The sequence below is a fragment of the Mercenaria mercenaria genome, chromosome 8 (assembly GCF_021730395.1).
Source record: "Mercenaria mercenaria strain notata chromosome 8, MADL_Memer_1, whole genome shotgun sequence".
In the NCBI taxonomy this organism is placed as follows: Eukaryota; Metazoa; Mollusca; class Bivalvia; order Venerida; family Veneridae; genus Mercenaria; species Mercenaria mercenaria.
Window position 1 is genome coordinate 5,789,212 of NC_069368.1, and position 13,643 is coordinate 5,802,854.

General features: G+C 35.2%; 1 protein-coding gene across 8 annotated transcripts in view; it reads left to right on the top strand.

The window, feature by feature from the left end:
• The first annotated feature begins 591 nt into the window (after positions 1-591).
• LOC123523143 (putative oxidoreductase YteT) overlaps positions 592-13,643 on the top strand; it is a 33,198-nt gene continuing 20,146 nt past the window's right edge. The window contains exons 1-3 of one of the 8 annotated variants that reach the window (XM_053549282.1): positions 592-797; positions 9,567-11,249; positions 13,110-13,304. In XM_053549282.1, coding sequence (XP_053405257.1) covers positions 11,241-11,249; positions 13,110-13,304 — 204 coding nt within the window. In that variant the 5' untranslated portion in view covers positions 592-797; positions 9,567-11,240. Of the gene's footprint in view, positions 798-1,135; positions 1,240-1,280; positions 1,531-7,918; positions 13,305-13,643 lie in introns of those variants that run through there. The other 7 variants (XM_053549285.1, XM_045300808.2, XM_045300810.2 and 4 more) reach the window with 7 other exon arrangements.

Here is a 13,643-nt window from a genome sequence, read left to right on the forward strand (position 1 = left end):
GCGGACCTAGATGAAAAATAGTAGGGCGCAATTTCATATCATGATAAAGACTCATGCAAGGTTTCATGAATCTACATCAAATGCTTTTTGAGCTAGGCGTGTCACAAGGTGAAAATGTGCATTTTTGACTATTTCAGGAGCCATAACCCTAAAAATAGGGGGCGGAGCCAGACGAAAAATAGTACGGGCGCAGGTTCATATCATGATAAAGACTCATGCCAGGTTTCATGAATTTATATCAAAATACTTTTTGAACTAGGCGCGTCACGAACTTCGGACGGACGGGCGGACGCACGGACAAGAGCAATTCTATACAGTTTGTCAGTTTTTATTTTAATATCAACTTGGTCCATACGGGCATGATGACAGTATTGAATATCCAACGAATGCATCAAATTACATACACAATAGATTATGAACAACAGATAGATACAGATTTACAAACATACTGCAGATAGCAATTATTTTCACTCTAGAACACGTATTATGTTTCTGAAAAGTCTCAGTCACGCAATTTAATTTAGTTTCCTCGTGCTTATGTTACTGAATTACACATTAAAAATGTTTACTTTAACACCGTCCCGTCATCTGTCAACAACAAAAAAAAAAACACACACACATTTGGATATAAATAGATATGATGTTCCACAAGCTATAAAAGCATGTCACAATTTGATTTTAATACATAACGAGGAAGTAAATGTTTGACTACAAATCTTGACAAATAAGTTACCTTACTTCTTGCTATTGTTGTGATAAATCGCTACTGAAATTGGATTTTGAAAGCGGAAGACAAGGTAAAATAGCTATTTCAATAACATTTTATAAAAAATACATTTCCTATTTTTCAAAATGTTACTTCGTTTCTTAAGGCAATATCTTTCTAAAAATGTTAAGAAATTAATTGAATTTACTGCAAAAAAGATTCTGCTCCATAAAATTGTTTCTCCTACTTTTTCTCTCTTGATGCAAGAAAAAATGTAAACAAAAGGGAGACCACTACTTCCAACAAAGGGATAAGTTCCAGAATGCATAATTAGTAATGTTTTGTTACTTTCCTTTTAGTGATGATAGACCATGAAAAAAACAGAAAGTGAATAATTGCTTCTCCCTTAGAATTTCATAACTTCCGCTGCGCATGCGCAGTGAGCACTTAACGATTCGAAGTTTTGGAGGCAGATCGCTTGTAAATGCGAATTTATAATGATTTAATTTCTGCAATAATAAAATACTTGTGAGGTAATCTATCATCTGTAGGAATTTCTTTTTGTTTGCTGCTGTATTTATGAAAATTGAAACTTTCTATGTTACTAAATAAAAGCAAAGTTTCACCGCTGATTTTGTTCCTAAAGAACATCACTTTTCTACCAAAATATCACGAGTGTATTTATGAATTTTCAAGCGATTTGCAATTTCTACTTTAAATCGGCGGCCGCCATATTTGTTTACATTAAAGGTCAAGGTCATTGAAATACCTAGATAAATTTTAAATTAAAAAGAGGATTGGGTGAAGGAACGTGCTGAATGTTGGTAAGCCTTTATTATTTTTTTTTATAGGGAAAGTCATGTTTTTACTTATATATCTATGAATAACAAATTAATTAGGCCAAAGGTTTTTTATTTTATTTTATTTACGGGAGCGCCGTACCTAAATATCTATCTATATAATAATGTCAGCTCCTCTCTCGAGTGTTATAGACATGGGGTGCGCGTCGACTTGTTAGTTAAGGTGTAAAAGAGTTTTAAAAAACTGGTTGGTCAAACATCAGCTGAGGTGAAAATAGGCTACAAAAATGTTAGCTTGGTAAGTGTGATTAGAAAAGACAAGACTAAAAACATGGCAGTGGCTAGGGGTCCGGTAATCAATATGAATATTGCACGGTATTTACAAAGAAAACTATATTTATATCTTTAAAAACGGGATATGATTTAAGAAGTTTGCTCCCGAATTTTTCTTATTGTTTTAAATACTTTGTAAGTGGCAGGAAACAGAAGTATTAATAATTCTTTTACCCCGGGAAAAATACAATCGCAAATTCGATAAATGATAAATAGTAATTTGTACGCCGTAATAGGACATTTTTCTCTGGACTGATGAAGTAAAACTATAAACTTAATGTTTTCTTTAGTATTTAAGACATGTATTATGCTCATGATTTCCTGAATTCAGTTAACTGCTTGAGTAAATTTAATAATGGTGACTACCGGAAATCGTTCTTAAAATTACATATTCATTATGCCCCGAACCCGAGAGAGAGCTAATTATAAATAAAATATTTACAAACAAAAACGTAATAACGGCAACTTTATGACAACTTATCAAAACTTCACCGATAATTATACCTTACACTGGTACACTGGTAACACAGTACATACTACTACATGTATTCTAATTAGACTCCGGGTGTAGAGGTCCGATTACCGGACCCCTAGCCGTTTCCTAAAAACATTGCTCTCTGGTCTAGCACTGGATGGTTGCCGCAGCCATCTTGAATGCATCAATGTCAGGGATGGTAATTATATGGCTAGGCAGGTAATTCCGCAATATAACTGAGTGTGGAAAGAATAAAAATTTGTGGTAATCAGAGGTGACCTGTACTGACCTGTGTCTGAAACTATGCGGGAGCATCTGTCTAGAAAATCTGGATGGTATTTGAATGTAACTTGGGAGATTGATGGCAACATGATGATGGTAGATTTTATATTAAAAAAAAACAACAGTCTTCCTTGCATTTCTGTAACACTGGAGAATGGTGAGAAATCACCTGTGGCCCATCGAAGGAAGTGCCCGATGCTGAACCATTTCTGTTGTGTGTATGTTTGATTGGGTGTATGGGTGCTAGATGGTAGCTGCATATTCCAGCTGTGGACGAACATTGTATGCTAATGTTTTGACATTTTCGTTGGTTGTTGTGATGTTTCGTTTTATGAAATAGAAAAAGTGCAAACTCCACAGGTCGCTCAACACGACAAAAATGAAAATGTTGCAGGCTCGGTTTAATTGAGCATGTTCATGGACGGTATTGAAAATTGATGCTACCGTCCACGCCCTCTAACCCCGGGTGGACAGAACTCAACATTAACACATGCTACAAGTACAAAAACAATTTTACCCGCCCGCTTAGCTCAGTAGGTAGATCGTTGGTCTATGGATCGCGGGGTCGCGAGTACGATCCTCGGGCGGGGCATATGTTCTCCGTGACTATTTGATAAACGACATTGTGCCTGAAATCATTAGTCTTCCACTATACTTGGGATGCAGTTACTGCGAAACAGTTTTTACTGGTACAGATCGAAACACTGTTCGGGTTAACTGCTCGCCGTATAGACTGAATACTGGTTGAAACGCAATAACCAATCAAAAAAGCAAACAACAAAAACAATTCGGACATCCAGGTTTCATACGGCGTACACATGACTCATGTATAATAGTGGTAATCATGAAAGCGGCATATGGTCCCCATTTAAAATAATGGGATGCCCTAAACGAGAAAACAATGGGCAGAACTAAACAAACTAGAATTTAGAATGTGGATCAGAGGTTATGAAGCAAAAGTTTTATTAGCATTTGAAGATATTCTAGTGATATGTATATTCCAATTTAGATCTGCGGTTAAGTCAACACCAAGATATTTTGCACTGGGAACTGATTCTAAAATATGTCCGTTGAGTATATATTTGGTTTTTTATGATCTATTTTATGCCCAAAACATCTACTGATGTGGGAGGCATATAGTGATTGCCCTGTCCGTTCGTCCTTACGAGGTTAACCAAATGGGACCGTTTCGTCTAGCATCAATACCCCTTACTAGAATGACTTGATATTAATGCAAATGTAAACTGTGACCATTCCTCATCTTCAGACATTGCCTGACCTTAGTTTGACCTTGACCTCATTTTGGACTTGGTTGCTTTATATGGGCCATCTTTTGGTTAACCAAATGGGACCGTTTCGTCTAGTATAGCATCTATACCCCTTACAAGAATGAATTGTCACTTAAACAGATGTATTTTTTGATGTGTAGTACCTGGCATTTTAAAAAATTAAACTCCATGTCCCACTCATTTTCCCATTTTTCTAGCTCGTTAATATCATTCTGTGGCCTTACTTATTTGGCCTCTCGAGATGACTTATTTTAAGTTCTGATATTTTATAGTTGTCACCCCTCTAAGCTTCGAAGGGGAAAGAGACAGTCAAATGTTATCACGCTGTCCCAAAATAATCCTATCATTTGGACTATAGATATTGCCACAGGCGCCATGTAACGGTGTCCTTATGAAAAAAGAATAAATGTCATACCATAAGGATACCGTTAGATTGGGCCTGTGAACTTTCCCTTGACTAAACCATACTTTTCATTGACCAATTACATCATATTGTTTGTCAAAACCCAAATGAAAATAAGGTTCAAATTCTTAACTTTATTTTTATTTTTTCCGCCACCCGTTGCTTTGATCTCCAATAGAAAATAAATTTAGTGTTATTTAACCTAATGCTTATTTCACAACAACATATAGGGTTGCCACTTACCTTGAAAAGTCAGGGGGGAAATGATTTTTAAAGGTCATTGAATTGTCAGGGAAATCTTGATAATGGTCAGTGAAAAAAGAAATTTTAGGAAAGTCAGGGAAAAAATGAAATTCGGGGCTGATGTTTAAAATGTTCAGTGGCTATGGCAGTCTTCAAGCAGTATTTATAAGTATTTCCAAACCAGTTTTGGTGTAATTGTGTTAAACATAATTCAAATGTGTTTGAATCAATTTCGTTTCTATGTTAACTTTGGAATTTTGAAGACTGAAAGACTTTGCAACCCTTGCCTCCAGAGCAGACTAATCCTATACTTTTCCTGCATATAATTATATTTGCAGAAAATATTTGCAGAAAATATAGTATTGTGAGGGGTGTGTTTATAGCCAAGTCAAGTCAAGTCTGAAGTCACTGAATATAATGTTTGCACCCACATATTCTTGGTATTTGTTAATGAAAGTTTGTTATATCTGAAATAAAATAAATATAAAAGCCCCTATTGGACCGATGTAGGGGAGGAGTAGGAGGTCGAAACAATATGGTGTTATTGGTCAGTGAAAAGTATGGTTTAGTCAAGGGAAAGTCAGGGAATTTAATTTTCTCAACTAAGTGGCATTACTCTGACGTAAATTTACGCTCGCTAAGTCGCAGACTGGTTTATCGATTGACTTTTTTATCGGTATACTGCACCTACTATTTCGATACGACAAATACCAATTTTCCACAATATACAAGATGGCAGGTGCCGTCGCATATTTCAAAGTGGCGGTGAAAGTTTGAAGACAAAAAACGAAATAAATAAAATACAATCATTCTCAACATCATACAAGCTGGGAGAAGCCCTCAACCTCATCATCGAGGGTGTTGACGACGAGATGGTAGATCGCATCTACACTGGGGATGATCGGTTCCTCTGCAAACTTGTCACTTCCGTGTACCCTTTGATTCATCTTGGGTAAATGATTATTGTGAGAAGTTTGTTGGTGTAGTTAATATGACAATTTTTGACTGTATTCACTGCAAATCCAAACATATCAAAACTTTATATTTGTGTTATTTAACACCTTTTTAGGCCAAAGATTATAGGTCCATATATTTTTTGTCCGTCCTGACATTTTTGCAAAAAGAATATTTCACATGTTACGATCAAAAGTGTGCACTATTATCATACGGGTTTGGTCGCGGAAACAAGTAAATATGACATTTTTTGCTGATCAGGATATATCTTCAGCCTGTACAAACAATAACTGTTATTTTGAAGTGTTCAAGCATACAATGCATTTTAGAAAATGTCAAAATTCTACAAAACCCCATATTTACTCAAATTTGAAAAAAGCACAAGGGTGTAGGGACATCCTTATCCTAACTCTGATGGACATAATTCTAGTTTGATTATGTAATGTTACACGTATGGAAAGTGAAAGTAGAAAGGTCATAATTTTGGCACAAGAAACTGTCAAATATTTTTTACTGTCTTAAGTATTCTTTTTCAGTTAATATAATTATAAACAGTACCTGTCTGGTATAAAAAGATTGTAATAGCAGTGTCGGCAACTACTCACAGGCAGACTTTCGACTTCTTTATCACAATTGTTTATTATGCAGGTCCCAGAAAGGTCACAAATTAGCTATATAGCTAACGCTGGCTATATATAGCTAGAAATAGCTATAAAACCAATAACAATTGTATATTAAAATATGTCAATATCAGTTGTAAAATAGTTATTATCCCATTCAAATGGTTTATGAGAGAAGACAATCACAAAGAATGGAGATCTATACAGTTTCAGTTTCAATACATGTTGCGAATTTCTGCGATAAGTCATTTATAAATATATCTTATCTAGGGTGATTATCACAAGCGAAAAATTCAATAATAATTTATCGCAAAATACTGCTGTATTTATTGAAAATGTGACAAAGATCTTGGTTTTGTGTTCTAGTCTTTCATCTTATAAACCATTTGGACGCGATTATGACCATTTTGCATTTTTTTTTTTTTTTGACATATTTTGCATTATTGATATTGGTTTTATAGCTACTTCTAGCTATATATAGCTAGATTTCTGGGACCTGTTATGTATGAGCGAAGTATAATTGATTTTTATCCAGTGATACACATTGTTGTGTCTCCTGAATAGCTTGGTAGAAATATAGGGTTTTGTCATTGTTTATGTCACACTTTCGTTTCCGTTTATTGGTGTATTTTAATTATATTTCAAATAATTAATTAACAACGATCGCGTCTCTTCTTTTAAGCCGTTAACTTTTTAAGCGAATCTACGTTTTACCCATCTGAGACTAAACAGTTGGCGTATTTTTCTGAGACTGTAGCCAAATCAAGAATTTATCGTGTAAGATAACAGGGACGTAAAATTCAAAGTCGGCACCGTGAAAATGAAAAGGCTTAAAATGCTGAAAATGCAATAAAATGTAAAGCCTAAGGAGGTTAGGTGGCTATTGAAAGTTCTTCATTTGAACAATATCATCTTAATGAGATTATCAAATACGTTTTTGAAATAATAAACTGATTTGTGTTTTTTTTTTAATAATCATGAATATAGAAAAAGTAAAAGGTATGTGTAAATTTCATGAAATCATAGAGCACAACAAACACAGCCAGAGACACAGACCGCCAAAAGGCCTGCCACAAAAAAAAAGAAACACCCACACACACACGCACGCACGTACGTGTACACAACCTGATAGCGAGGACAAAACGAACGGATATGTGTATATTGGACATCCCTTGGTTAAAGTTTTCTATAGAAGAAATTACGCATAGAAATGTGTCACAGGAACAAAAATGCCCTGTTGGCAAACTTAAGTAGAAACATTTGAACAGTGCAAGTAAAGCAAGTGTATTAATGCCATGTAAAATATGCAGGCAAACCCTGAAATGTTTAGAAAGTTTAATATAAAGTGATCAATCACAGTAAACTTGCAATATTTTACAAGTTCGTGTTTGTGTCTCAAAAGAACTATCCAGCTTTAACAGTGTTTAATGTTGGGAGGAAGACCCCGGGTGCCTCCTTTGGACATAACTTTAGCCATGAACTGGTACTTGGAAAAAGCCAGGGATTGTTCAAAAAGCCAACTTGATGGCTGATTCGTATTAAAAAATAGACAACTCGTGCGGGGTTTCAACATACGAGCGGATACATGCTACAGACCATATCTCAAAGGTGCACCAATTTAACATTTGAAAATATTAACAATTACTACGTTTACGTTTAGTTTACGTTAACATGCAATTAACAGTACTATGCAACAGGCTTAAAATCAGACAAAATGCATGTTTAGCTAAACAGTATAGATATTTATAACTAGTACAAAAAGTCTAGCCATATTATATATTAAATATACATGTATACTAATTGGATGTTTTAGATTTAAAGCATCGCTTCAGGGGAATCGTTTTGCGATAGAGATTCTGTTGTGCATATCATGTGAGGAAGCCATCCAGCTGGCTTACGGAAGGTCAGTGGTTCTATGGCCGCCTGTGATGCAATAATGCACGGAGGGGCACCTGTGGTCTTCCTCCACCATCAAATCTAGAAAGTTCCCAAATAACCTATATTTGTGTCGGTGCGTCGTTTTACCCAACAAATCTATTGTGTATGCAAGTTTCTACGGCAACGACCGAGAAACCATTAAACCTCGATGTATTGGGCATATCGGAAAAAAACAGAACATCCGTCTTACCCTGCTGTTCAAATTTCAAATGGCATGTGTTTTATTGGTAAACCAAGAGAGCAGCAGCAGAACAAAAATTATCAGCCGTTGAGAAAAAAAAGGTACGCTAAATATTACATTCTTGGCGAGATATTGAAGATTTTTTTCATGGTTGCAATTAAATCTATTAATCTATATCGAAATCTAGATACCGAAATATCATTTAGCAATTTACGCAGTTTGAATCTGCGTTTGCAAATATTAGATGTTCTTTACAGTTACTAGAAAAAAGTTACGTTTCGCGTGAGAAAACTTTAAATATTTGCAATGTGTGGGTAGATACATTTATCAAAAACCTGTCAAAATTCGGATGCAGAAGTCATGCATTAAATTAAACACTGACGAAGATTTAAAAAACGATAACAACAAAAAAAAACTCGTACATCCTTAATGTGTGCGTAAACGTTACGATCATTGCCTAATAAGTATGCAATCTTTACATTGTAGAGAATATAAAATAATAAATAATTCTCATGGTTCGAATATGCGATTTGTGTTAGGATTAGGTAAGAGTGTAGATGTAGTTACCCTAACAGACACATTGTTAGGTCCATTTTGCGATATACAATAATACACAATATGCCTGCGTGGGCAGTTGCACAATAAAATATATCATAGAATGACACAATGTTTCAGTGACGCAAAGATTTTGAAACGTAACTAAATATCTGCTGTTACTGTTGATTTTAAAGTTGTTTTGTCCCGGAGTGTATTGTATAAAGCAATTCATTGAACTCTGACTTTTCAACATATTAAGTCTGGCATAATTCATTTTGTTATTTATGGTTGTATCGCAGTAACCTAAGGAAAAAACTGCGAAATAGATATTAAACACAAGATTAAAATCTTAGATAAAATTAGTAATGAATACTAGTACGGTCCAAGTATCGTACCAGTGCGATCGAGCTATTGAAGCACACACTTTCCAGGATTAAGTTATATAGGACTCTATACGAAAAATGGTTATATTCCTCAAAGTATCCGGGGCTGCTCCAGTTGCAATTTTAGACACTGTCATTATCCCTGCCAGTAAGCATGCGCGGTGTGAAAAACTGTGAATTTAAATGATTATCTTTGTAATATGTAGTACAAATGTGACAAACAAAATATATTAACGCTAGAATAAAGCAAAAGAACGCATTTCTTGCTGAACATTTGTCAACACTTTTAAGGGGAGGCCCCAAAATCCCAATCCGCCGGGAGACAGAGACCCCCTACCCCACCTACCCCATACTCGCAACATTTCTGCTTGGTTCGTACAGTTATGCTGCTCATATCTAGCGTACAGTTCAAAATCATCCAGGTACGCCCCTGACAGTTTGTTATGCCGATATTACGACGAGGCACCAAGAAAGACTACAAAAAATGCACGAAGGAAGCGCAGCATCAGAGGGGGAGTCGTCGAGTACAATAGGCATCGCACTACCAAATGTACCTCCAAATGTCCCCGTCGAGTTTAATAGAAGAAATTTCGACAGAAAGCGAAGATGATTTGGAGGCGATGAAGGCAGAAATTGAACAATTAGGCTACGAAGAAGCTAGGCTACTCAAACTTCGAGAAGAGGAAGAATTGCGACACAAATTGAGGAGAAACGGGCGAAGGTCAATGCTCTAAAAGGCAAAAAAGAATTTTCAGTAAAATCAGCATTCTGACAGAAATAGCTTCTTCTTAAATCATGACAGATGATCTGAGAAAATCAAAGACTGTTAAAGCTATAGCAAAAAAAAAAAGAATTCAAAAGTTTAGGTTTATTGATCAGGTCGGATATCCAGGCACTTCAGCGTATTGCGTTGCGTAGCAACAAGCGGAGGTGAAAGCAAACGCCAAATTGTAATTGGAAAGCGTTTCTTGTTTCGCTAGTGCTGGTTTATTTTCTTTGCTTAAAGTGACAATTTAAGCAATATTAATAAGTCAGTGAATTTTTAATGTTGCATGATATTCCAGTTATCACTTCCGAGAAAAAACCTTTTTTTAGGTTTCAGACGTGATATTCAACATTGACTGTCGGTATAAATAGATCCGTGTATGCGGCAAGGTCGCTGCAAAATATTTTCACATTGAAGAAAATTACCTTTCGGTAAATCAGAGTTCTTTTAAAAGTAGATAAAATAGCTCCTCTCTTTGGGATTCCATACGCAAATATATTCACTTTTCTCGTCCTATTTTGTAGCCTGCCATTAAAAATAGTTCTAAAAGCCAGGAAAGTTTATACTGTGGTGTCAAAATTGATTCAATCACATCAAATTTAATTAAATCAACACGATTTAACGATAGGTGTCATAAAGTCAGTACATTATGCGTGAAAATTGGAGAAGGGACTTTTTTTCTGTCTCGAAGCGTACCAGAATCACAATAGTAGATCTTTATCTGTATTTAAAACATCAAGGGATTTTTTTTCTGTTACAGGACTATTGTTTTAAATGTAATATGACATCTACCGTGTTACACGTTGAGATATAAAGATATATAATAACTGCATGCAAGCTTCATTTTACGAAGGGCCAGACCAGGATGTATTAATAAAATGATGGCTTAAACTACTACATCTGTTTACGAAAATACTGACCATTGCAATTATTTAGAACTGTGAACGATAATTTGCAGCTATGTCTAGAATCATTTTAGTCATATCTAATATTTCTTAATATATAGTTAATATCCATACTTTTGGTAAAGTGTTAGGCTGTCATAATAGACTGGTTCCGCATACCACAAAAATAAAGCATTCATTCAAGTTGCCTAAATCATAAAACACTTGAATCGGCAGTTGACAACAGATTACATTTTGAAGAAGTTCAGTTTTATAAATAACTGGTAATTGTAGGTCAAAACACTTGTGAGTTGGTGATGTCCAGTATTATAAATGGTAATATATAGAATTTATTTTATGTTGGTGTTTTTGATCTTATTTGTTATTGTATTTCAGAATCTCAGCTTGGAGATTTGAGAAGGGAGCTTATTCCAACAGGAGGGCTTATGCAAAAGGTTCAAGAAAGAACCTTAGATTACATTGGAAGTTCTTTTTACTGTTCTGTCTTTATTTCCATTTAGACAGTTTACAAACATCAACTGAATCAATGCAGTTGTACGCACAATTTTTAAATAGAACTTTAAATTCTACTGATTCTATCAAGAATTATATAAGTGGAGTTAGAAGCATGCATATGTTATTGGGTTTCAGTTTAGAACATATTAACACATTTTTAATAAACCTGTCTTTAAAAGGTATAGCTAAACTACATAAGCATTTGGTTCACCGAGCCGAACCCATCACTCCAGAAATTTTACTGAAAATCCATGATACTTTAGATTTTTCAGTATCGGACAGTTATACCTTTTGGTGCTTATTTCTTTTTGCATTTTTCTCATGTCAAGAAATCAAATTTAGTGCCTACTTCAAAAAAAGATTTGTTAGAACCCAAATTCTTGTAACGGAAAGATGTAAGTGTTTCGGGAGTACATCTGTTAGTTTCGATGAAATTGACAAAACCATACAAGCAGGAGAAAGAATTCTTCACACTCTTTTAACTAACATAAAGGGTTTAAAGTTATGTCCGGTCAGAGCTTTCAAACATATGGTTAAACATACTCCGGCTCCAGGAATTTCTGCGTTATTTGTATTAAATTCAAGCAAACCAGTGACGTATCAAATATATCAATCACATCAGTTATCAGAGATATAGGTTTAGAGTTCAACCTTTATTCAACGCATTCCTTCAGGAGAGGCTTTGCAACCCTTGCTTTCAGGATAGAAATTCCTACAGATCTCATTCAACTAATGGGTGACTGGCACTCTGATGTATACAAAAAGTACATTCAGTACTCCTTAAAGGATAAGAATAAAGTGTCTCGATTTATAGGTTCAAATTTGTTAACATATACAGAATCTCAATAAAAGTAGTTGATTTTTACTATGGTCCATAACTTCAATTTCCTATTCCTAACAGATTAAGATACAACAGGCAGTATTGAGTACAAAACAAGTGCTCACAACTTCAAAACATACTTTTTATAAAGGTTTTCGAAAATAAGAAAAAAGAATGAAAAATCCATCTTTTTTTAGTCTTCTTCCTCAATGCTCATTTTTCGACATTTTATCCCCAAACCCTTCCCCTCCTGGTAAAAAAAACTGTGGACCTGGTGTTTATTTTTGAAAAATTTCCCGTAAAACAAACAAAATTCTAGCCTTATGTGTTTGATCACAATCCACTGAGCTGACAGACACTGATACCATTTAGCTTTACCTTTAATCTAGCTAAAAATTCTGCTCAAAGATGTTTGTATGCTGTTACAAATCTCTGAGTTGAAACAAATCCCGTATTGAAACCTAACCAGAAATCGTGCCAGAAGTCTGTCACGCTATAATTTCCTCAAATGAAATGCCGTGGACTCCCTTTTACTTTAAACTATTCAACTATTTATTTGCCAAAAAAGCATGCAAAACTAAAATTTATTTCCCAAGTAAATTGATTCTGCTTATGATTAAATGGGAAGAAAAATCAGTAGCTGTTTAATGCAGGTCTTTAAGTCAAAGGAGTTCTTTATCATAGGTGTACTGTACGTTCCTACACATTGAGAAATTTAATTACATTATGAATTATTAAATATTTAAGAGATTCTTGCAAATGCAATATCGTTTGTACTTTTCTATAAGTGTTTAGGACTATTTTTCAGGGTATATCATTACAAACATTGAAATTTTGGTCTGTCACCTTTGAATACTATAAATAAAAATGTGTCTTTGAGGTAAGTCTTGTGCATGTCTGTTAGATTTTTTTATTCTCACTCTGAAACAGGTATTCCCACATACATTTTTGTAAAAATCTAGGTGTTTCTTCTTTTAAGGGAGGACATCAATGTAAGGCAAAATCATACAGTGTTAAGTCTGCTCAGACACGAGAACGAGAACCAGACAAACCCAGCTCCATCATGGAAGAGGATATTGGATCAGGAACACCCAAAACAACCATAATTGTTGGGGCGGGCGCAAGAGGGCATGGATACCCATATTATGCAGTGGTCTTTCCTAAACAGCTCAAGGTATGTGTATCGTTTTTACACGCCCGAAGGGACGTATTATCTTATACCTCCGGTGTCCATCTGTCTGTCCGTCCGTTTGTCTTTCCGTCCGTCCGTTAGCAATTTCGTGTCCGCGCTGTAACTGGCTTGAACCCCTTGAAGGATTTCGAAGAACTTGACACAAATGTTCACCTAATCGAGACGACGTGCAGAGAGCATGTTTTGGATGGATCGCTTCAAGGTCAAGTTAACACTTAAGGGTCAAATGTCATATCAGTTTGTTTAATGTCCGCTCTGTAACTCTTGAACTGCTTGAAGGGTTTTGAAGAAACTTGGCATAAATTTTCACCACATCGAGAA